The sequence below is a fragment of the Triturus cristatus genome, chromosome 3_2, assembly GCF_964204655.1.
Source record: "Triturus cristatus chromosome 3_2, aTriCri1.1, whole genome shotgun sequence".
Lineage (NCBI taxonomy): Eukaryota > Metazoa > Chordata > Amphibia > Caudata > Salamandridae > Triturus > Triturus cristatus.
In genome coordinates this window covers 812,059,053-812,081,237 of record NC_140584.1, presented here as the reverse complement: position 1 = coordinate 812,081,237, position 22,185 = coordinate 812,059,053, and the positions used below count along the sequence as shown (strand labels likewise).

Sequence of the window (22,185 nt, the reverse complement as noted above, 5' to 3'; positions counted from 1 at the left end):
CCTTTGTGCACACGGGTGCTGCAATTAACACGAATACTAACTCAAAGGACCACAATAAACCCGCAGCTGTGCACTGTAAAAGTGCAAGGGCCACTCCCTTGTGTTCTCGTCGTCTTCCCAACGAGGAAATGAAAGTTTTTCGCGGGCGCGAACGGTCTTGCAAAATGTGCTGTGTGCGCGCGCGATACAGACAGCACACTGCGCGCTTGGGGTGACTTCGGTGGGCGCACGCGCGCAGGTTATTGGGAACAGTGGTAGAGAGTGGTAAGCTTGACAGCTGATCAACACTAGATCTTGTAGCTGACCTTCAGCTAGAGTTAATTGATGTGCTAAACATTCTTGTAACAGGCGCACATTGAGTCTAGCATGAGTTGCTATGGCTATGCATGATGCATGCCACCTAGGAGACGCATGACAGTTCTCACTGCTATCTGCTGATGAAGCTTAAATTGTGGAATAAGTGTTTTGAAGGACTGAATCCTTTCAGCGTTTGGGTAAGCTATCCCCATGTTAGAGTTGAGGATGCCTTCCAGGTAAGGTTGTACCTGAAGGGGCTGCAGGTGAGATCTTACTGCACTGACCGTGAAGACTAGTTGGTGAAGTAGGTTTATGGTAGTTTGAGTGTGTTGCAAACAGATTTGATGAGTATTGCTCCTGATGAGCCAATCGTCCAGGTAAGGGATGTTTTGCCTGCATAAATGAGCTGCTACTACTGCTATGCATTTGGTAAACACCCTGGGGGCTGTGGTGATCCCCAATGGAAGCACTTTGAACTGAAAAAGTTGTCCATTTAGCACAAATCTGAGATATTGACTATGTGGTAGGCGAACTACAATATGGAGGTAGTTGTCATTTAGGTCCAGTGCAGCCATGAAGTCACCTTGTAGTAGTAGTGGGATGACATCTTGCAGTGTGACAATGTTGAAGAGCTTTGAGAGATTGTACCTTTCTAGGAGTCTGAGGTCGGGACTGGTCTTAGAGACTGGTACTTTTTGTGGATAAGGAAGTAAAGTAAATAGACCCCTGTGCCTTGTCGGTGTAATGGCACATGTTCTATTGGTCACTTTTGTAGAGGAGCTTGACCTTCCTGTTGGACCAGTTGTTGATGGTCTCTTGACAGTCTGAGGTGGAATGTTTGGAGGTGTGGAAGTGAGCTCCAGGCAATAAACATGTTGGATAATATCCAACACCCATTGGTCGGGTGTGATATTGCACCATGTAGGAAAGAACTGCTGTAGTCTTCTCCTGACAGGTGTAGTGTGATCGAGGGGGAATGGTGGGCAAGCCAAGGCTTGGTGGTGGAGGTGGAAGGATTGGTAAAACCTCCTCTACCTCTGCCTCGAGAATTGTTATCTCAATATGAACCCCTATGGTATCCTTTTGAGGAGGATGTTTGAGTGTGGGTTTTATTATAAAAGGTGGATGTCTCAGGGGAGGTTGTTTTGGACCCTCCACGATAGGATGAGTGGCAAAAACAGCCCATCACTTTTGCCATCTCGCTATCTTTTTTTAATCTTTTCTAGGTTATCCAACTAGGGCCCAAAAAAATGTTCTCCGTCAAAGGGGAGGGCTAACAAATTCTGCTGAACTTCAGGTTTAAAACCGGATACCCTTAACCAGGCATGTCTCCTGAGAAGCAGGCTTGAATTAATATCTCTAGTTGCAGTATCAGTTGCATCAAATGCACAACGTATAGCTGTGTTGGATAGGAGTTTGCTTTCTGAGGCAATCTGGTAAGCCCTGTTTTTTATGTTCCTCTGGGAGATGCTGTAGAATGTCCTCCATCTCATCCCAGAGGGTCCTTTCGTATCATAGCAAGAGAAGAGACCAATGGATTATGCGGTCCTCCAATGGTTGGCAGATTGTGCTACCACGCTTTTACTCCCCCACATCTATGCCTTTATTCTCTTTATCTGGGGGGGAGCGCCTCACCAGATATTAAGAGATTGCCCGCTTATGTACTGTAGTCACTACTAGGGAGTCAGGTGTAAGCTGCGCTTAATATATGTAGGGCCGACTGGGTAAATATTGACCCTGGGAGTAATAACCCTGGATCTAACTGGGACATTGAAAATGTCCTGAGTGTGGCTGAGCATACCCTGGAGCATCACAAGGTATTGCGTCAACCACTACTGAATAGACAAAAGAGTTTTATATAAGACGTTGCACTTTGTGGAAAGTGGGTAGTCTATTTTTAAGGTTGTGATAAGTAGTAGTGTCATCAGGAGGGGAAGGTCTTGACGGATAGAGATCTGGATCTGTGTTATCGTGTGGCTCTGCATCATAACATTCCCAGTCATCTTGAGGTGGAATTGAAAACTGATCACCATCTTCCTCCTCCTCTGGGAAGGAGTGAAGTGAACCCTCAGATGATTCAATAGTGTGGTGAACCAGTGAAAGCTGTGGTGAGGGAGTGTGCCCAGGAGACAGTGGTGGTGGACTAATGTGCAGTGGGATGGCACTTTATCCTCCTTTTTCTTTTTCTTTGGAGGAAAAGGAACCTTTATTTCCTCCTCAAAAGATAGTTTCTTTTTTAGAAGGCTGTGTCCCTGAATGTGAAGGCCTGCTGAGGATATGTCCTATATCTGGATGAATCATCAGATGTTTTTGATGAGAGTCCAATTCTTGATGAAGTCTCTCGAGTGCTAGTTGTACAGTGTCTAGAAAATGTCTCGAAGATGTATGTTTTTTCGGCATTTATAGCAGTTAAGGCACGGGTATTTTCAGTGCAGGTGGTTTTGATTCAGAGGCTGATTTTTCTGGTGCCGAAGTGGAGTGTTGTTTCGGCTCAGAAGATTCCGGTGACGAAAGTGCAGTGTAGTCCGACGTGGAGGGTTTTGTTGCGGAAGGTTGTCTCGAGTTCGATGTTTTTTAATGTACCTTGATAAAATGAGACTTTAATGTATTTTAATCTTTGTTTGTAATACAATTTGAAAGAGTTTTTCAACATGGTTCATGAGACCAAAAACACTCTTTGTAAGTTATTGAATTTGAGTGAATTAGAGATGTATTAGAGAAAAGGATATTACTTTCTGAATCACTGCTTATTGATATATGTTTTAAAATTTGTGCATAATACGTGATATATGAAAGACATACTTGATTGCGTTTAACAATACTGCTTGTTAATTAAAGAAATATGAATAATTTTGTATAAGCAGACAGAGTTAGTCAGTTATTGAGATTAATTTGGTGAATGTTTACAACTATTTAGTGCATGTCTATTGAGCCAAAGTTAGCATAACTGGGATCCCGTGGAAATTAGTGCGCACAAAAGGATTTATTTTCTGGTAAAGGAGGGAAGCAGTGATCGAACCGCGATCGAAAACAATACTGGCAGTATCAGGGAAGAGCCTGACGACGGTATCGAACCGGAGCAGATAGCACACATCTGAACCGGAGGATGGAAAAAAAAAATCTAACAGTGGAGTTGAGGGCCATACGCATTGCAAAAAAGTCACTACAACTTGTGACTCGAAAGAGTTCTTCGAAGAAAAACAACTAGCACACTTCCGAGCCAAACACTAGATGGTGGACTTATGCTAAGAATGTGTAACTAAGCCCCACATGCCATCAAACAGACTTCCAAGAAAAGGGTTAGTTCAGCTTGAAGTACTCTTCCTATTTTAAAGATGAAATTTGTGTTTGACAGAGACACAGCAATTGGTTATTGTAGAGCAGGGCTTCCCAAACTTTTTAGAACCATGATCTAATTTTTTAATTTGACAATCTTTTGTGATTCACCTACCTTTAACGGAACTGAGGCAGGCAATTTTTTAATAGAACTAAAGCATCCAGTGGTAAAGCATGGTTATTTACAGACAGCACATTTTCCAATGAAATGGCCACTAAACTTGCACAAACATACAGTTTTACTGATAAAGCTATATAACACACAACTGCTAATGTGTTTCTGTGATCATTTATCATTTGGGCATCACTGAGTTAAGTGTCTTGATTTGTTTTGGTTCTATTAATATTTATGTTTCCAGCACACTTTAGAAATACAGTAAAATGTGCTTACTTTTTGTTTTCCTAACTGCTGAATGCATACAGTTCATTTACAGCTATTTATATTTTGCTGTGTGTTGCAAGAAACAACACCTTACACTCTTACCATTCACACTCTCTGAACTCCAGGAAGATTGTCACATAATTCGCTTGAAACACTTCTCTCACTTTGCAGTCAGAGAGAGAAAAGTAAACACCAAGGCCCATGTTAAAAGAATAAGCACCAATTTGTCAGACGATGGCCTGACATTTGACTTCTGTCTTTGAAGCACTGGCAAATGTGACAAGCACAGATTTAAAGGCATCTTCATTTCTTGCTCGGCCTGTCGATACCCACCAAAAATCAGGTCGCGATCCACAGTTTGGAAAATGCCATTATAGAGTAAGGGGCACCAAGATCACTTAAACCATTTACCTACCTCCTTGAAATTGTCTAAAATGGGATCAACGTATGGGCTTTTTAGTAGAGAGGATGCTACTTCAGAGAAAATGCATCATGCCTTTTAGTAGGAGGAGCAGTCTTCAAAATAGAACAACTGATAGGACAATGTTATGATATGCTCTTTCAGCATCCCTATGATGTACTGTCTCCATGAGCTAAAGAGACTTAAAATAATCTGTTTCACTTGGGAAGGTCACTTTTCTCACATTATGATTCATGTTAAGAACTCAGTCTTTAACCAATTATAATAGTCCACTCCCTCCTATAATAGACCTTCCACCCAACACTCGGTCCGGTCATTTAAACATGACGCCTATCTTTGAAGGCACTATGATATGAGGACGGAATGGATACCTGGTAGGTGCCGAGGGAGTGAGATAGCAAATTACATCGACTAGCTCCAAGCAGGTCCACCTTCTGACACACATCCATCTTTAATTTGTCAAATAAGGATTTTGTGTTTTTCACTTGCATCTGAACCTAGAAAACACAAATTCCCACAAAAAGATCGTGGTTAGTGTAAATGAATATACAAATGAAATACTAACATTTGTATGACTAACAATTAGTACATAACATATAGACCATCACATTTCAAGGTTTGCACAATGTCAGGAATGATGATGGCAAAAGCAAGCACAGAGTGAGCATTAATAATAGAAGAGAGCTTAAGGATTAAGAGCACTCATGCAACAACTAGTTAGATCATTAGATCTCACCTTTAGATAGCCTTTCGCTGTCTGTTACTGAAACTGTATTGTACAATGCCAATACTTATAGTGGGCTCAGCTTATCATTACTTAGCTTACCAATGCTTACAGTGGGGAGCTTTCTTTTTTTTTTTTTGCTTCTTATTTAATGGCTTTCCTTCCTCGGCTTGTGTTTGTCACTAACATGAATCATGGCTTCTTCACCATCCTTTTGAATAGATGATTTGTATCCTTCCACGGCTTTTAGCACTCCATGAGAACGCATGTTTTCTTGCTCTCTCCTTCATGTACAACTTCTCCACCTCACACACCCCACCAGACCCCGCTCTCACAGTGTTGCTTCCCAACCTTCATCCGTAAGAGCAGATCAATGGGTATATTTTCCCGGGGTCTGACAACAAATCAAACTTTATCGGGTTGATTTTGTTTTATCTTCTCCACTCCACATGTTGCAGGAAAGCCCAGGACTTGACACACAAAGATACCCTTTATGGTGCTCTGGGAGATGTGGGCTGGTACAAATCTGCTCCTAGACTGGAGACAGAGCATTTCAGTTTTAAGTGCCGTGGAAAGTAAATTAGGCTTTAGCAGGTGAACAGGTGTACTTTGGCTTTTTCCTTGTGGCAGCAAAAACCTTGACTAAAGGCAAAATTGAATGGTTGAAGTGAAAACAAAGACCTGCCTTGCCTAAAAGCAATGCAGTTGAGAATCACCTTCTCATAATAGAAGAATAGAAGCAGGAATTCAGAGTTACTTACGTTTCAGAGGTGCTGGCGACAAACAGAGTGGTATTAAAGAGTAATAGTTTTAAAGACTACTAAACTCTACAGGTTTTGCGAACACCCAAAACAGGTTCCTCTTCCAGGATGATGACGGGTTATTATCGAAAAGTAGAGCAAATTGAGACATTTCCTCAACCATCTAACCTTTAAAATGAATGCACAAGACCTTGTTAAAAGTATTGTTTAAACTGCGCTCAAAGCAGCATTAACCGTTTTAAACCCAGAACAAATAGGCGTACTGGACAAAAAACTCAACGATTTGCCTAAACAATAAAAGTTTAACATCTTCATTTAGTACAAGGTCTTCTTGTAGAAGGTTTCGTCACTCTTGTTTATTAAGTTATGGTTGTCTATAGCGTGAACGTGGCTGCAAGGAATTCGAGCACTTTGTAAGAGAGAAGGAATCCAACTGTGGATAACAATTAACATATACGAACAGTTAAGCATTAAAAGAAGAGTCACATCAAATTATAGAAGGTTGGGCCACAAAATTTGCAGATGGAAATGGGATGAGACGTTAACAGCCTTAGTCAAAGTGTCTTTGAAATAAGAGGATTCTGAGTACCCTATAAAGGAAGCGAGACAAAAAGTAATGCGTAAAGCTTGTGGAAGGGAGTTCCAAATCCTTGTTACACTGCCTGAATAAGCATATCCAAAACTTCATTAAAAAAATCTATATTTCCATAATCTAACCTTGCAAGAATAAATAAGAAAACAATCAAAAATGGTCTCAGTGGGTGAAGAGTCTAATGGTTAAGAATCCGAGATTCATCGGCTAGGGGCCTAAAAATAAGTGAAATACCTATTAGAGCCAATCAGAATTACAGTGGATTTATCTTCTGCAGTACTGCTCATCAAGTCACTAAAGGGTATGAATACAGGAGAAAGCCTATCATCCATACACATATCCGAAAGTTAAAGGTATAATTAAGTACCATTCTGGAGTATGTAACACAACTTTCCATGTTCAAAACATTAGTCTTAAGCACTAATTCAAGCCCTGCTTCATCCCTTGACAAAGACACCGAAGTGCTGAAACGCTGAGGCTGCAGCTTTGAACACCTAACCAGATATTTATCGAAGACTCAGTCAGTGATAGCCTCCAAAATAAAATTGTATCACTGGACAATAACGGACAAGCAAGGCCAACAAAAACTAAAAAGTGCTAATTAAGATTATTGGCTGTGATAAATAGCACCTTGCCCGAGTTTTGGGGGAATAACATGCCACTTTTGGAGCCAAAGGAAGGGGCCAAGACACAGCAAAGCTCAACCAAAGCATAATACCAAGACAGAAAGCTCAATGTGGAGAAAATAAAAGCATCACTGATTGAGGAAGGCAAACCTTAAGAATGATTATTCGCATCTGAACAGGTGGCAATGCATAGTGGAAACTGAAGGACAATTCCAGGGAATATGCATTGCCCCTGTTGAATCACCAACGGTAACTCCCTTAAGCAAAACCAACAGTGACAAAAAGATCTGTGCCTGGTATTAGCCAGACTTTGAATATTTTGGTCACCACATTCTGGTGAGGATGCCATTTGTGAGTCACCAAGTCATCCTGATAAAGAGTCCGCTGCCTTGTTCTCCTTTCCCAATAGATGAGTTGCTAACAGCCTAAATCTACTGCCATGACCCAAAACCAAAGATTTCGAATCTCTACACATAGACCCTACTCCTGCATGTTTGTGGATATTCCATATGGCAGCGGTATGGTCTTGTCAAAACGTGAACCTGCATGCCTTGAATCAAATAAGGAAACACTCTTAATGCTAACTTGATCATCTTTCATTCTAGAACATATAGTAAATGCTTCTTTTCCAGTCCCGACCAGTTTCTGCAGATGATCTTTTAAGAATGCATGCATTATTAGCATCAGCATTGGCCAAAAAGGAGAAACAACCACCCTTTTGAGGATGGTTCTCCTGCTTCCATCACTGCAGTTGCTTAAATTCTTGATGATTGATTACTACTTTGTCTCTGAGACTTCCATGACATGGCTTCCACTGAGCATGCAGAGTCCATTGAAGGGTTCACATCTGCAAAAGGGCCTGAGGAACCAAAAACAGGCCCAACAACCGTAACACTGTCCCCACTGGCTGAAAAGGGTTGTTATCAAATTGAAGTGCCATATCTCTGGAGGATAAACCCCTCTCTGCAGGAGCAAAGGCCCTCACAAAGCATGTGTATAAAATCACCCCTTTGTTCCGAATGAACTGAGACGGAATCAAAACAGACCTTTTCAAGTTTACAGAAAGACCCAATTCTTATAAAAGGCTGACACCAACAAGGAGTTTGAATACCTGAGAAGGAGTGCTAGCATTTATTTGCAGATCTTCCAGATACAGAAAGACTTCTATCAACACCATCACCACTACTTTTGTAAAACTTCTCAAGGCAAATGGCATGGTGAAAGGGAACACTTTGAGCTAATAATGCACATCTCATAAAGTTAAACTGAGAAACAGCATGTGGGAATGAACAATTGGAATGTGAAAGTAGGAATCCTGAAGATCTGGAAATGCTATCAGAGTCTGTTCTTGCAGAATTAAAAGAAATCAATACAAAGTCAACATTTGAACAACTTTCTTTATAAAGATATTCAGAAAATCAAAGTTCCGATATGGGTCTTGAACATCCTCCTTTATTCAGAATCAGGAAGTACCAGGAATAAAGACTCTTTCCTACCTGAGGCAGGGGAACTAGTTACATTGCCCCTATCTCCAACAAGAATTCCACCATGTTGATAAGGATATTTGCGTGATGGGAGGAAGGGAGAAGGTAAAGGAGCTACAGGTAGACATCTCTTCAGAAAAGGCATATTGTTACCTAGGCCTATCAACTGAAAGAGCCAGTAGTCTGAAGAAATCTCCCACCATTTCTCCAGAAAATAAGACACTGAACTTCTTACACGCGTTAAATGAACAAAATCTAAAGATCATGTGGGTTTCAATACTATAGAGCTTGAAGATGCTGAAAACGACACTTAAGTTAGACAGTTTTTTCCCAAACTGCATCCTCATTGACCATAAAAATTGCCAGAGACATCTCAAGTGAGGTGGATATCAATAGGGACCAAGCACTCTTCGCCTCTATGGGGCTGGCGGTAGCCAAGAGACACATGTCTAGAAGATGGGGTGCGGTAGAGAATCCTATGATTCAGGAATGGACAAGGGGGACGGACCTCTACATGGCCGCTGTACATACCATGTAGCAGAGCAGGGGTTGCCCCAGACAATTCCACAAAGTTGGAGGTCCATGAAGACGGCACCATGGGTTGGATCTTTGGGAGGCCAGCCAAGAGCTTCGCCACAGTCTACAGGAGGCGCACCAGTGTTAGACAGAGATGCACCTAGTGGAGAACATATCTTGTCATCCTAATTCCTGGGCTCAGAGGGGAGGTCGGGCTCCACGAAATGGCAGCAGTACTTATATTAATCAATGTGATACAGTAGGGATGTTGATACGTTGTCGGAGATGGCTTTGTTCTATGCAACTAAATGTTGTAGTATTGACTTTTGCATGCATTCGGCATTTGAAAATATAGAGATTTGTAAAGAAGAAAAAAAAATAAAATTGACAGCTTATAGCCTTTCAAATTGGTGCACTTATCCCATAAAATGTGATACTGCTTGTGAATTGTCTGGGATGGTGAAGCCCAACTTTGCTTTATGTGTACACGTGAAACAGCCACCTTTTTGCAAATTAATGCTGCCTGTTAAAAGGTATACCAGATAACTGTGTCTGCACACTCAACGAAAAGACAGTACCATGTGAACCTCCTTAAAACAACAAAGAAACCCATAGAATGAGTCACAGTATCAACAATGTTTAGACCCTATCTGCATTGTTTGTAAGGAAGTATTCACGCCATCTTGCTCCATAAAGGGGCCTTTCATATGCTCAGTAAGCAAACAAACCGCTAGGTTAGCCATCTCTCATGAAAAAGGAGTATAAAGAGTCGACAGGTAGCATTAATAGAAGGTAAATTCAAACACCAAGACGTGAATATCTTCATCCCTAGAGAGCCCTGTTTATTCCACCCTATCAGGAGGGTTGGCTTCTATTATGTTCTGCTGTAGCTTAATAGCCGAGGATTGAACAATGAGGGTTTCTGGAGTCTGGTCTGAGGACAAGTCTGGCAGATCGTTATGAGCTGCCTTGTACTCTTTGATACTGACCTAGGTACTGAAGGACTAGGACCTGGACAAACTTCTTTAAAGGTAGGATTTGATCTAATGACTGCTACCCTAAAAGCACTATAAAAACGGATAAATGCAGCTGCTGTCTGACAGAGTCACATTGAGAGTATAAGCAGCTTTCCTTATAAAAAAGCAAAATGAGCTGGCTCCATAGATGTAAAGCTTTCAGCATCTGATAACTTTGTCTTATGCGCTGTATCAAAACCACAGGCATTCTTCTCGATTAACCAACAGTATAGTCTCAAAAGAAAGGTAGTTAATTCACACCCCTCCTTCCAAGGAATCAGCCTTCCCTGGATTTGAAAATTCCAGAACATCAAAACTAGGGGCAAAATGCTCTTGTATACTGAGAGACGCTATTGCTGAAATAAATGTAGGAATCCTCTGGAGCTTTTTCATTAAATAATTTCTCAGTCTTTTTCTTAACATGGGAAAAACTTTATTCAGACATGGGTGACGTCTGCCAGACATCGACCAGCATCAAAGGAGACATCAACTTTGTTTGAAAAATAACCTTGGTTTTCAGGGGCAAAGCCAACACCATGACCAGAATCACTGAAGACAAAGGATTATCTACTGACATTACAGACATCTTTATTAATTCCTTGGATGCGGTTAAAGGCATATCAGAGGGAGGAGAGGCAAAAATCCTTCACATAGCCTCTTTAAAACTCTTCAATCTGCTTGGATGAAGAGCTAGCAGACAGAAAATTTACCTGGGTAATATGCTGAAGGGTTGGAACCGACTCTCAAGAGGAATTGGGAGAGTCAAGCCACTCTCTCTCGTCTTAGTACATCATCTCCTTTCTTTTTTATGTGTCTAGGGTTGACAAGAAGGTGAAGCCAACCCCAAACTTGATATAGACCTGTTCTCTGACCTAGAATGCAACCTTTCCTGACCTTTTGTATACAGACCAACATCTGACTGACTGTAATCAATGATTTCGGAACCATGTTTGAGGTTTTGAAAACAGAATTGGAATTCACCAGCACATGTGATCCCTCATATGGCCTTCGGCACATCACTTTCAGTAGAGTTGCAAAATGCAGATGACAAGAAATTGCCAAATTCCGTGACACTGATGATAGTAAGTAATGAGAAAAATGTTTCCAGATTCAGCATGCGCATGGAAAGGTTTATCAGTGGAAGTTAATATAAATAACAGAAAATAAGCAAACAAACCAAAAATAATTCAATACAAGTCAACTTGAACTTATGTGGTACCAGTCAGCAAGCTTGCATCAATGTAACTGCACTCCACCTCTCTCTCAAAACAACTTACCACTGCAGGATTAAACGACAAATGTTTCACTGCAAGTTGCTAATACCTACTAAACTTTGTGATTGTTCATCCAGGTCACCAAACTGGTCCACTGTACCCAACAGGTTGGTTTTTAAAGCAAGATGGGTTTACTCCACAATATCTGATAAAGAAATTAACAATCCCCACCTCATTCCCAAAATTATTTAGATGCAGAATGAAGACTTTAATCTTTTTTTAGGTATTATTTAAAGAGATGTTACATCATTAGGCACCCTATAAGCATTCTGAGTCACTATGACAATGGTATCTGTTTTTGAATGTTATTGCACATCTATAATCACACATCTACATGAAGTCCTTGTCTATTATAAAGCAAATATTATTAAGTAGGTGAAAAGAGGGTTGCGATATCCAATGTACACCTTCCTCTCAGATCATGTGAGGATGTGTCCTGGAATGAAAAACACCATAATCTACTGATTTAAAATATTAAAAAATGGTAGCATGCCACACTGTAACAACTGTTACGTTTTCTCTTCAGAGTTTTGGCCCTGCCCACACAGCTTAAAAGGTAAGATTTGAAAGAACCAGACCTGCTTATCTGATACAACAACAAATAATATCTTAAACACAGCACTACAAATCTGAACAAAAATTTTCCATGAGAGACTAAGACATCACTTGTTGATTACTATACTCAAACAACAACCTTTACCACTGTAGATATCAGCTCTCATTATATATGAACAACAGCAACCAATTCAGCCTTGAGAACGTACAAATGCAAAACACAAAAAATGTCAGCTGCCTAGCTTCATTTCAGGATTGAACATTCTGACTCATTACCATGTCCAACAATGCTTTGGAAGAAAATGTTGCTTTGCTCACTTATGATCATTTGTGTAATAAATTGAGTGTGAATTGAAGTTCCCCACAGGGGAAGGCAGAGAAGAACGAGACATCAAGCTTTGGTGGTGGTGCTTAAGATACAGAGGTGGCAGGATCAGCAGTCATAGGATCATCAAGTCAGGCTAGATGGATCTGATCAGTCTCATCATCTTCCACACTTCTGTATGGTATTTTTTTATCTTAGACCAGGGCTCAAGGTTAAGCCTGGTTACCGCCCTGGGATTCTTCCCTTTTAGAAGGGGACTCTTGTTTCTGGGGCATTTTCTGTTGTGTCCAGCTCCAGTGCAGTAACTGGTAGTGAACGACGTGGCCTCAGGTGAACTTCTCTGAGAGCCAAGAAAATCCTCTTCAGGAAGAACAGTTGCCTTTATCAAAGGGCCACTTTCCCTCCTAGTTCATGAAAAACTTCTGGCAAATCCAGCAAAGTGTCAGAGGCAGAAAATACAATTGCAATGCGTGAAGTCAGGTCAGTAATACACGATCTCAAGCAATGCCAACATACAAATCAGATCAACTTCGACAGCTAGAAGCACAATGGAAATATCCCTTGAAGCAGGTCAACAGAGGCATCAAGATTGGGTAACAGAAGGCCAAAGGGCCCATTCCGGAAAAAAGACATGCCCAGTTTCAGGAGGCAGTGAACAGATATAGGAATGTAAGAGCTCATGAACGCATAAAGATGGCCATGTCTGCAGCTGTTTATACACATGTATCCAGGTTCCCATTAAAAATGTAACTGTGGATGTCCCCAGAGTGGCCATTTCCAAGGCCAGTCGTTGTGTGGGTGTTGCAGTGGGAGGGTGGGAGGGGGTGGGGTCAAGATTCAACAGACGTAACCTGCTGCAGAGACATTTCATTCTCAAGCCCTAACAAAGCAACCTATCCCACAACTTGGTCCCTCCAGCTAGACAAAGGTTTACCATGGAACGTTCACGAGACCTGTGCCCATAGCGCTAGAATCTAGAGAAGCAGAGTATCCCTCTGATAAGCAAATATTGCAAAGGATGGCTCACAGACATTTATGTGGTGCAGCACTTGGAAGCGTTGGATGTTTCGGCCTGTATGGAGGCAGCGGTGACTTCCAGTAGCCAGCCCCTTGTTCTGCCCCCCACCACTCATGATCTATGACCACAACCTTGGGATTACAATAACACCTCCTCAAACACTTTTTATCCTTATTGAAAACTGATGGAAGTGGCCCATAAATTCGGATGGGCCTGGTAACAGGGTTACTGTGTGAATACAATATTCCAAATGTTTGTTTTTCACATGGAGATCTCAGCTGCTTCGAGCAGCTGAAATCTCAGTGTCAAAGCCCGGAGGATAACATGTAAAATCGGAGAAACACATTTCCCACAAGGGGAAGAATAGTAAGTTTTATGAGCCTCTTACAATCTAATCCTCAGTGGAAGTCGCCGGTTTGTCCGTGAAAGTTGAGCTGGGTTAGTTGCTACCCAGAACAAGCATTGGCATAGCCAATAGGTCTCGCCTTTGGGACCTTATAAGTGCTTAGCCATGCAACAGTTGATGTTGTTGCACCAAGTATATTGTGCTGCATAACTAAATACTTATAAGGTCCCAAAAGCAAGACCTATTGGCTATGCCAATGCTTGTTATTAATAGAAAGCCTTTGTTGTCAAGCCATCTGCTATACACTTACACGCGTATTCACAAACCATTACCGAATAAATAGGTGATTTAATGTTAGACAACGGTCAAACAAACGTTAGAGTAAAAAATGAAAAGGCAGTACCTTTTAGTGTTTGGTTTGTCGAGCTTCACTGCCTTCTTTAGATCTTCCAAAGAGCTCATGCATTAATCATAAAACCTGGTTGGTTGGAAGGCAAAATGGCGTCAGCGTGAGCGGTCGCAGCGGCGGTGCTCTGTGATACTGGGCTGCTCTACTCAGAGAATGCTTTCTACAACTAACGTAAGCGAGTGATCAGGATCCCCCGCATCCTACATTCCACATCCACATCCTTATTCATATCCATATCCATATCCTGCATTATTTTGGAACTACCTATCATCGAGAATAGCATCGAGAATAGCATCGAGAGCTGCAGGATAGAAAGGATAGAAAGGAAACCGGAGTGCTGAATTATGCGGCGCTCCACTATCACGAATATCGTATACTGGACATCTGGACAACTAATTAGTATGAGATTCCCGGCTTGACCTTGATTTCGACCTCAGCTTAACCTCAGCTGTAAGTTGCAGTTGCTTTACATTTGATACTTGACATTCGGCATTTGGTTTTCAGACGGTACTGCTTTTACAACGAATTATGTAGAAGAAGGGTATATTTGCTCGTTTTGCTGTGCTACTTGCTATTTCGACTATTTTGCTAATGGCTACGGTGCTTGACTACTGCCTATTGCCTATCCTCTATTGCTCGGGGCAATCCTCCCCATACGGCTTTATGGCAGTACCGCCTGTGGTTACGTAAAAGTGCCGATTTTCTATCCGTCTATCCGTTTATCCGTGCTCAATTGATAACGACCTCATATGCCTAATTTCCTGGCCGATGCTCCTTTGGATAAAAATGTGTGCTTCCACACCTTAAAAAACTTAAACATCAAAACCCACAGGCTTCAGCAGCGTGCCCGTATCACTGTTACTGTTACCGTCTTCTCTACCCCCGTGACGCTGGAGCTTTTCCCCCCGTCTGCTTCCTTTGGCTCCCGGACGTCATCTGCAGAAAGGAGAATACCGACCTTTTATCCTCATGCGTATTGCGCGTCTCAGCGCGTCCCACGTGTCCCGTTGCCAGGGAGATGCTCTGAGCTGGAGGGGAAAAAAAAGGGGGCTGGGAAAGCAAAAGCAAATGATGCTTAGGAGTGGAAGCAGCACTGGAAGTAGATTAAAAACGAAGGAGAGGCAGAGTACATCTCATTTCTTCCATACAATTGAAATTGGAGCTGGAGCTGGAATTCGGGCTTCTCCATCTGGCCCATCTGTCTTATCTGCCTCATTGCTTTTATCTGGGACAGGGACTGGGACAGTGATTAATACTGTTTCTGTATTGCTATGTGTGTCTATATCTTTATTTGGCACACCGGCAAAACATCAAGTGAAACTTCAAATAGGGGAGAGCTACCCTCTCAATACTGGCTCCTCACAGAAAGAGTTGAAAATTTACCTAAAGGAGCCTAAGGGCTCGAAAGGCCGGAAGAGTTGTAATACTGTCCTGAAAGAGTTCTATTGCAGTTACAATAGAAAATTTCATGGAAGAAGTCGGTGGGATGTACCGACGCCAGTAATCTATCAGAAACGGATTGTGACGCCCCTTAAGTCCTCCAAAGCATCAGATATGGAAAGGAATACCGGAGAGAACCGGAAGGACAGGGAGAACAGAGGGGACAGAGAGGACAGAGGGGAAGGACTCACCCTGGAAAAAGAACAAAAAGGCCAGAAAACACAAACAGGTTCAGGTTCAGCAAATAACGCCGCTTCTAATAAGGAAAAAGGGGACGAAGCAGGTGAGCTTTTACAGGGAGAGACTTCGAACCCACAAGACCTTGAGAAAGCAGTAATTGCAGAAATTGAGCTGACACCTGCTCAATATACAACTAATAGACATAAAGGACCTGAAACCAGAGGAATTAAAGCAAAGGAGAAAGATCTGGCAAAAGACTCGGTAAACGACCTGGTAAGAAATGAGCTTCAAGAAAAAGGTAAAATTAAAGATACAAATATGGAAAAAAAACTGGAAAAAGAAAGGGAAAGAGAAAAGACCAAACGAAAGGAGAGAGAGAAAGAGAAAGAGAAAGAAAAGGAGAAAGAAGCTGGCAACAGGGAGGGAAAAAAGGGGGAAACAGAGGAAGATGCTAAATTGGAACTAATGGCTAAAAAAGCACAGAGATTACAGACGATAAAAAACTTGAAGGCAACTGCAAAAAACACTGGCATAATTGAATCATCACAACCAAGAATCTCTAATATATTTAGCCCTCTGCATAAGGATTGTCAGAGTGATGTAATAATAAATGATGACTTAAATATAACACAGGAAGAGACAAGGGCATCTATAGAGATAGACGCTGTAGCATTAAATCAGAGAGAGCAAATGGAGCAATGGGACCAAAAAAAACTGAACCAGGAAATGAAGGAGTTGATCCCTTTCCCCAATTCTCCTAATCCACAGGATCCTCCAGTGGGGGAAGAAGTTCAATTAGCTAATCACTCTCTCTTGGATGAAGACTCTGATTCAGAGGTATACGAAACAGGGATGTCTATCTCTAGTGACTCAAGTCAACTAAGTAACTCAAGAGAATCAAGTCCAAGCACACGAAGGGGAGCCGTATCTCTGGAGATCTCCGGCCCCAATGACTCAAGATTATCTAGCGAAATCAATACCAGGAAAAAAAGGAGTGGGGGGAAAAAAAGGTCAAAACACAAAAGTGAACAAAATGTGTTGAATGAGGAAACCACAGATCCTGGTAATAACACAGACTATGTCAAAAATAGACCTAATCCCCCCGGAAGAAGTCCAAGGATTAAATCACCAGAAGAAACACCACGTCAAAACCCGAGTGTACAAGGAAATCAAGAAAGACATAAAAAAAAAAACACGAACCCTCGTTAAGCCAGGTGCTTTGCTCAATAAAAGACTTCCATGAGGATGTGAAAAAAGAGAGCCAAAAGAACCGCATGGCCATTGAAAAATTACAAGGCGCTGTGAAGAAAGTGGGTAGTATCTGCTCCGAGATCTCTGAAAGAATGGTCAGGGTGGAAACTCGTACTGAGAATCTTGAAACTAATGTCGCGACGCTTCAAAAAAAGGGAACAGAACAAGACGGAATAATAAGGGATCTTATGGCCAAAGTGAAGGATCACGAAAACAGATCCAGAAGAAATAATCTAAGGTTTCTTGGAATTCCGGAGAATTTTGAGGGAAGCGATGCCAGAGGGGCAATGATTAACATACTCAAAACATCATTTCCGGAATTGGAAGCCTGGGACATGGAAAGGGAAGTCCAGCGTGCCCATCGTTTTCCCCTAATGCCATCAAAAAACTTTAATAAGCAAAATCAATATCCAAGGGCGATGCTGGTCTGCTTTGGGAATTTTCTCCTCCGGGAAAAAATTTACGATCTTGCAAGACCTACCACCCAAAGAGAACATAAAGGGTTCAAATTTTTTGCCAGACCGGACTTCGCTCACGCCACCGTGGAGCGAAGATGGAAAATGCGTCAGCTATTTGGATCATTTGAAAAAGCCGGAGCAAAAGTATTCCTGCAAAATCCGGCACGTCTGAGAATTATATTTAAAGGGGCAACAAGAAGCTTTAACTGTGAAATACAGGCGGAGGATTATCTTCGGGAAATCTCAGAGACAGTCTCTCGAAATCCAGGGAAATAATCTAAATTAGACTTAAAGACTCGTTGTAAAAGGAATACATAAGAGCAATTAACTATTATAACTTGTATCTTGTAGAAGGTATACCTTGGGGAAGTGTGGAATTCTAGCCTGAACGGCTTGGGGAATTTAAATGTTTAGAAAATTTCAACTATAAAAGATAAGTATATTATTTATATTAAACTAGCCTAGTTCGCAGGACCCGCTTGCGCAGATGTCGCACCCCTGGACCAGACTGGCCCAGGTAACCTTCAAAGGAGGTGGTGGGTGGGGGGGGGGGGGAGGGAGGGGAAAGGGGAGGGGGGAAGGCCGGACAGGTTAGACATAAAGGGTAGCAAATCTATGTCAAAAAGGAATAGGGAAATGTTTACAGGGATCACAGGAAACCAGAACGTCTGGGATATAAAATATAGCACTTTTTTTTTAGCAGCATGGCTGGGATAAAAGTATTATCTCTGAACATTGGTGGTCTGAATGATTTCAAGAAAAGACAAATGGTTGCTATTGGGCTACAAAACTGGGGACCTAATGTTGTATGCATGCAGGAGACGCATATTGAAGGGTCCCAGAGTCAGCTGTTAAATACACTAGGATATAAACTGGTGTGTGCTACCTCACAAGGTGTTAAAATTTGGGGGGTTGCTATTCTGGCTAAAGGGAGTGGATTGGTATTTAACAATTCTAAAACTGATAAGCTTGGCCGTTGGGCTATCACCGAATGCAGTTATCAAACAGGGCTAAAAACGACAATTTGTGCTATTTATGGGAGCAATACAGATGACCCCGGGGTTTTTGATGAGGTCTCTAACGAATTATCACACTGGCCTCTTCCGGTTTTGGTCTGTGGGGACTTCAATATAAACCTTCCGATTAACTGGTCTTTAAATGATGACTGGGTCTATAAAGGGCATAAACCTAAAGTATGCCGCTCTCTTAAAGATCTGTGTCTTGTACATGGACCTTGGCTATACTTTTTATTCAAATCCACACCGCACGCATACCAGAATCGACTATATTTTACTCTCAAATTCACTAATCAGGAACTCCCAAACTGTCAAATTGCCCCGGGTATTATCTGACCACAATCCCCTTTTTTGCACACTGACTATTAGACTAGCTAAATCAAAGCCTACTCTGTGGTCATTTGAAAAAGCATTATTGAACGACCCTCAGTATTGTATCCACATGAAAGACTGGATACCCAAGTTCCTAGTAGAAAACATTCATAGTACATCAACAGAGGTTGTTTGGGACACGTTGAAAGCAGGGGCCCGGGGTGAGACTATGGCATATTCACTCAGAGCAAACAGACGAGAGAAAGAGGAGTTACAGAGGCTGCAGGATGATCTTATGTTAGCAGAAGTAAGACTCATTAGTGTCACTAGTAATATAGATACAACCGGGGACATCTCTAGTACCTTAGCCCAAGTAGCAGTTGCCAAGGCAGCAATTACTAATATGTTTTCAGATAAGGCAATTTGGAAAGCCACGGCACGAAAAGAATTAATATATGAGGTCAATGAGCAAGTGGGACATCAATTGGCGATGCGATTGAGACAACAGGTCAATGCTAATCTAATAAGGGAGATTGTAGATCCAGTGGAAGGCCAGCTAAAAGACTCAGAGCTGATTAAGCAAGCATTTTGAAGGTTCTATAAAGAACTATACACAGATAACGGCAACGTAGCACCACAGAAATAGAAAGGTACTTAGAGAATTGTGAAGCCGTAAAGCTTGAGGTAAAAACACAACTGGCTCTAGAGGAAACACCGAACATGGAAGAGATATTGACTGCAGTTAAGAGCCTCCCTAAAGGAAAGGCTACAGGGCTGGACTGTATCCCTTCGGAGTTCTATAGCACTTTTATAGACGAAATTAAACATATATTTAGGGACTTAATTATTCATATTTTCTCTGGGAGGGAACCTCCCACTTCCTGGTCCAGGGCCAAAATTGTGATTTTTGCCAAAAAGGGGAAACCCCAGAACAGTTAGGATCATACCGTCCAATAACCCTTATAAATGCTGATTCTAAAATATACTCCAAAATCTTGGCAAATCGAATTGCACCCATAATACATAATGTTATCGTTAAAAGCCAGCACGGCTTTGTTCCTGGAAGGTCAAAGATAAATCATATCCAGAGGGTTATTACACTCTTTGACGGAACAGAAATTACCGGAGACCCTATGGCCCTGATCCTTCTGGATGCAGAGAAGGCTTTTGATAGGGTCTCCTGGCAGTTTCTCTGGAAAGCATTGGCGATGATGGGATTTCGAATCAAGTTTATTCAGGCGATACAAAAAATGTATAATAATCCTAGGGCTGTTGTATCTGTCAATGGAAGCCTAACTAAGAAAATCGCCGTTTCCAGGGGAACTCGCCAGGGATGCCCTTGATCGCCATTGCTATTTGCAATATATATAGATTTAATATAACCCCCATTATATCACAAGGGTATGCAACAAAAACATTAGCATATGCTGATGATATTGCTATAGTTACTGCTGACCCCATAGTAGCAATGCTGACCATTGAGGCCGAGGGCAGGAAATTTTGGCTGGTCTCTGGCTACGCGCTAAATCAAGGAAAGACACAAATTGTTTTAAATCAAAAAATTGTGATGGATGATCCTAGGGTGGCGTAGGTAGCGACATATTTGGGTGTCACAATTTCTTCCAAATTAGAGGAAGTTGTGGATTTAAATCTTAAGCCACTACTGCATACGATGCAAAAGGATCTACGACGGTTAGACAATCTCCACCTGTCCATTAATGGAAGAGCAAATGCAATTAAAATGGTGTACTTTCCCAAGATATTATATTTATTCAGGGCAGTTTGCCTAGAGTTTTCTAACCAGTGGTTTACAGTAATGGAACATACTTTTTCTAGATTTATATGGTCATACGCCCAACCCCGTCGGGCATATAAATGTCTTACCCTTCCTAAGGACAGAGGTGGGTTATCACTCCCCAACTTAAGGAGATATTATTGGTCATGTGTACTATTATACAGTAAGGAATTATTACAAGGGGGGGGAATAACACAGAGGTACATACCGCTTCAATTTTTCAGCTATTGGTGGGGAATTCCTGCTATGGCTACTTTTGGAGGCACATACACGATAGCTACCATAAAAAGGTCAAATTTAAGACTCTTTATAGTTGTTTTAAGGTATGGAAGGCTGTAAAAAAATGTTAGGAATAGGACGATTCTCATTTTACACCCCGGAACTAAATAACCCAATTCTTCCACCAACAATCTTTAAAGATAACTGCGTTAACAAATGGTATAACCTGGGAATAAAACAACTAGGGGATTTTTATACTAATCAGGGGATTAAATCTTTTGATGTTTTGAAGGGAGAATTTGGTTTAGACTGGCGGGATTTTTTCAAATATCTCCAGATTAGGGCCTTCCTAACTCACAAATCTGGAGCAAGAACACTTTGGGAAGAATCTACTGTAGTAGAAACAAGTATACATTCTAAGAAACATTCGATTGGTGGAGTTTATGTGTCACTGTTGGACATGCTCCCTGATGATCTAGATAAAATGGCTATGAGGTAGCAAAGTAAACTCGAGATTTCTAAAGAAGGATTCTTATACTCCTATCAGTTAGCTCAAACTACTCTTATTTCTACTAAACTTCAGGCACAATTTTATAAAACCTGCTTTTTTCTCTATTATACACCTGAAAAGATTGCAAAATGGGGGATTGGTAATGGGACTTGCTTTAAAGCAGACTCCATCCATATCTTTGCCTCCTGCCCAGTGTTAATACCTCTGAAACAAGATATAGAGAGGTTCTTATCCTCTGTTCTCCACAGAAAGGTTGTCTTGTCACCAGAGGCAATGGTACTTGGGGTGGAAGAATCAGATAAACTCGAGAACGGTCACGATCTTATATTTGTTGCAATGGCCATTTGGCGGCTATGCATAGCATCGGCTTGGCTAGACCCGCTACCACCTACTTCTCAACAGTGGCTAGCTAGGCTTTTAGCGGTGCATAATATCGAGATAGCTATATATAAGCGGAAAGGCAGAAGGCGACGTGAAAGGGGCATGAAAATCTAGTCTCCTCTCACACTTTGGCGAGATTTACAAATCTGATGTATTATCAATGCTGTAATGTATTTATGTTATTGTTTTAATTGTTTTTTTGTGAAGCATGGAATATATTTTGCAAAATTTCCCATAATGCTTATTTAAATATGACAAACACAATGTAAAGTCCATGATGTTAATGTACAGAATGTCTACCTGTCTGGAGGGGGGGTGGGGAGTGGGGGGGGAGGGGAGGGGAAATAAATATGTTAAAATCAATAAAAAGTTATTTAAAAAAAATAGATCTTCCAAAGAGCTCGATACATAGAGATCCTTATTTGCTGGAAGTGCAGCTAGCATGTCCGCCCCTAAGGGACTGCTCTTCCTGCAAACGTCCGATCCTCACATCAGCTGGTGGCATACATGTCTTTCTTTAAGCAAAAGAATCCCCATCAA

General features: G+C 41.5%; 1 protein-coding gene across 3 annotated transcripts in view; it reads right to left on the bottom strand.

Moving 5' to 3' along the window:
- Window positions 1–22,185, bottom strand: part of ICA1L (islet cell autoantigen 1 like) — a 388,686-nt gene that overhangs the window by 231,763 nt on the left and 134,738 nt on the right. For all 3 annotated transcript variants that reach the window (XM_085648962.1, XM_085648961.1, XM_085648963.1), the window contains exon 6: window positions 4,808–4,933. In XM_085648962.1, the coding sequence (XP_085505088.1) occupies window positions 4,808–4,933 (126 nt within the window). The remainder of the gene's footprint in view (window positions 1–4,807; window positions 4,934–22,185) is intronic.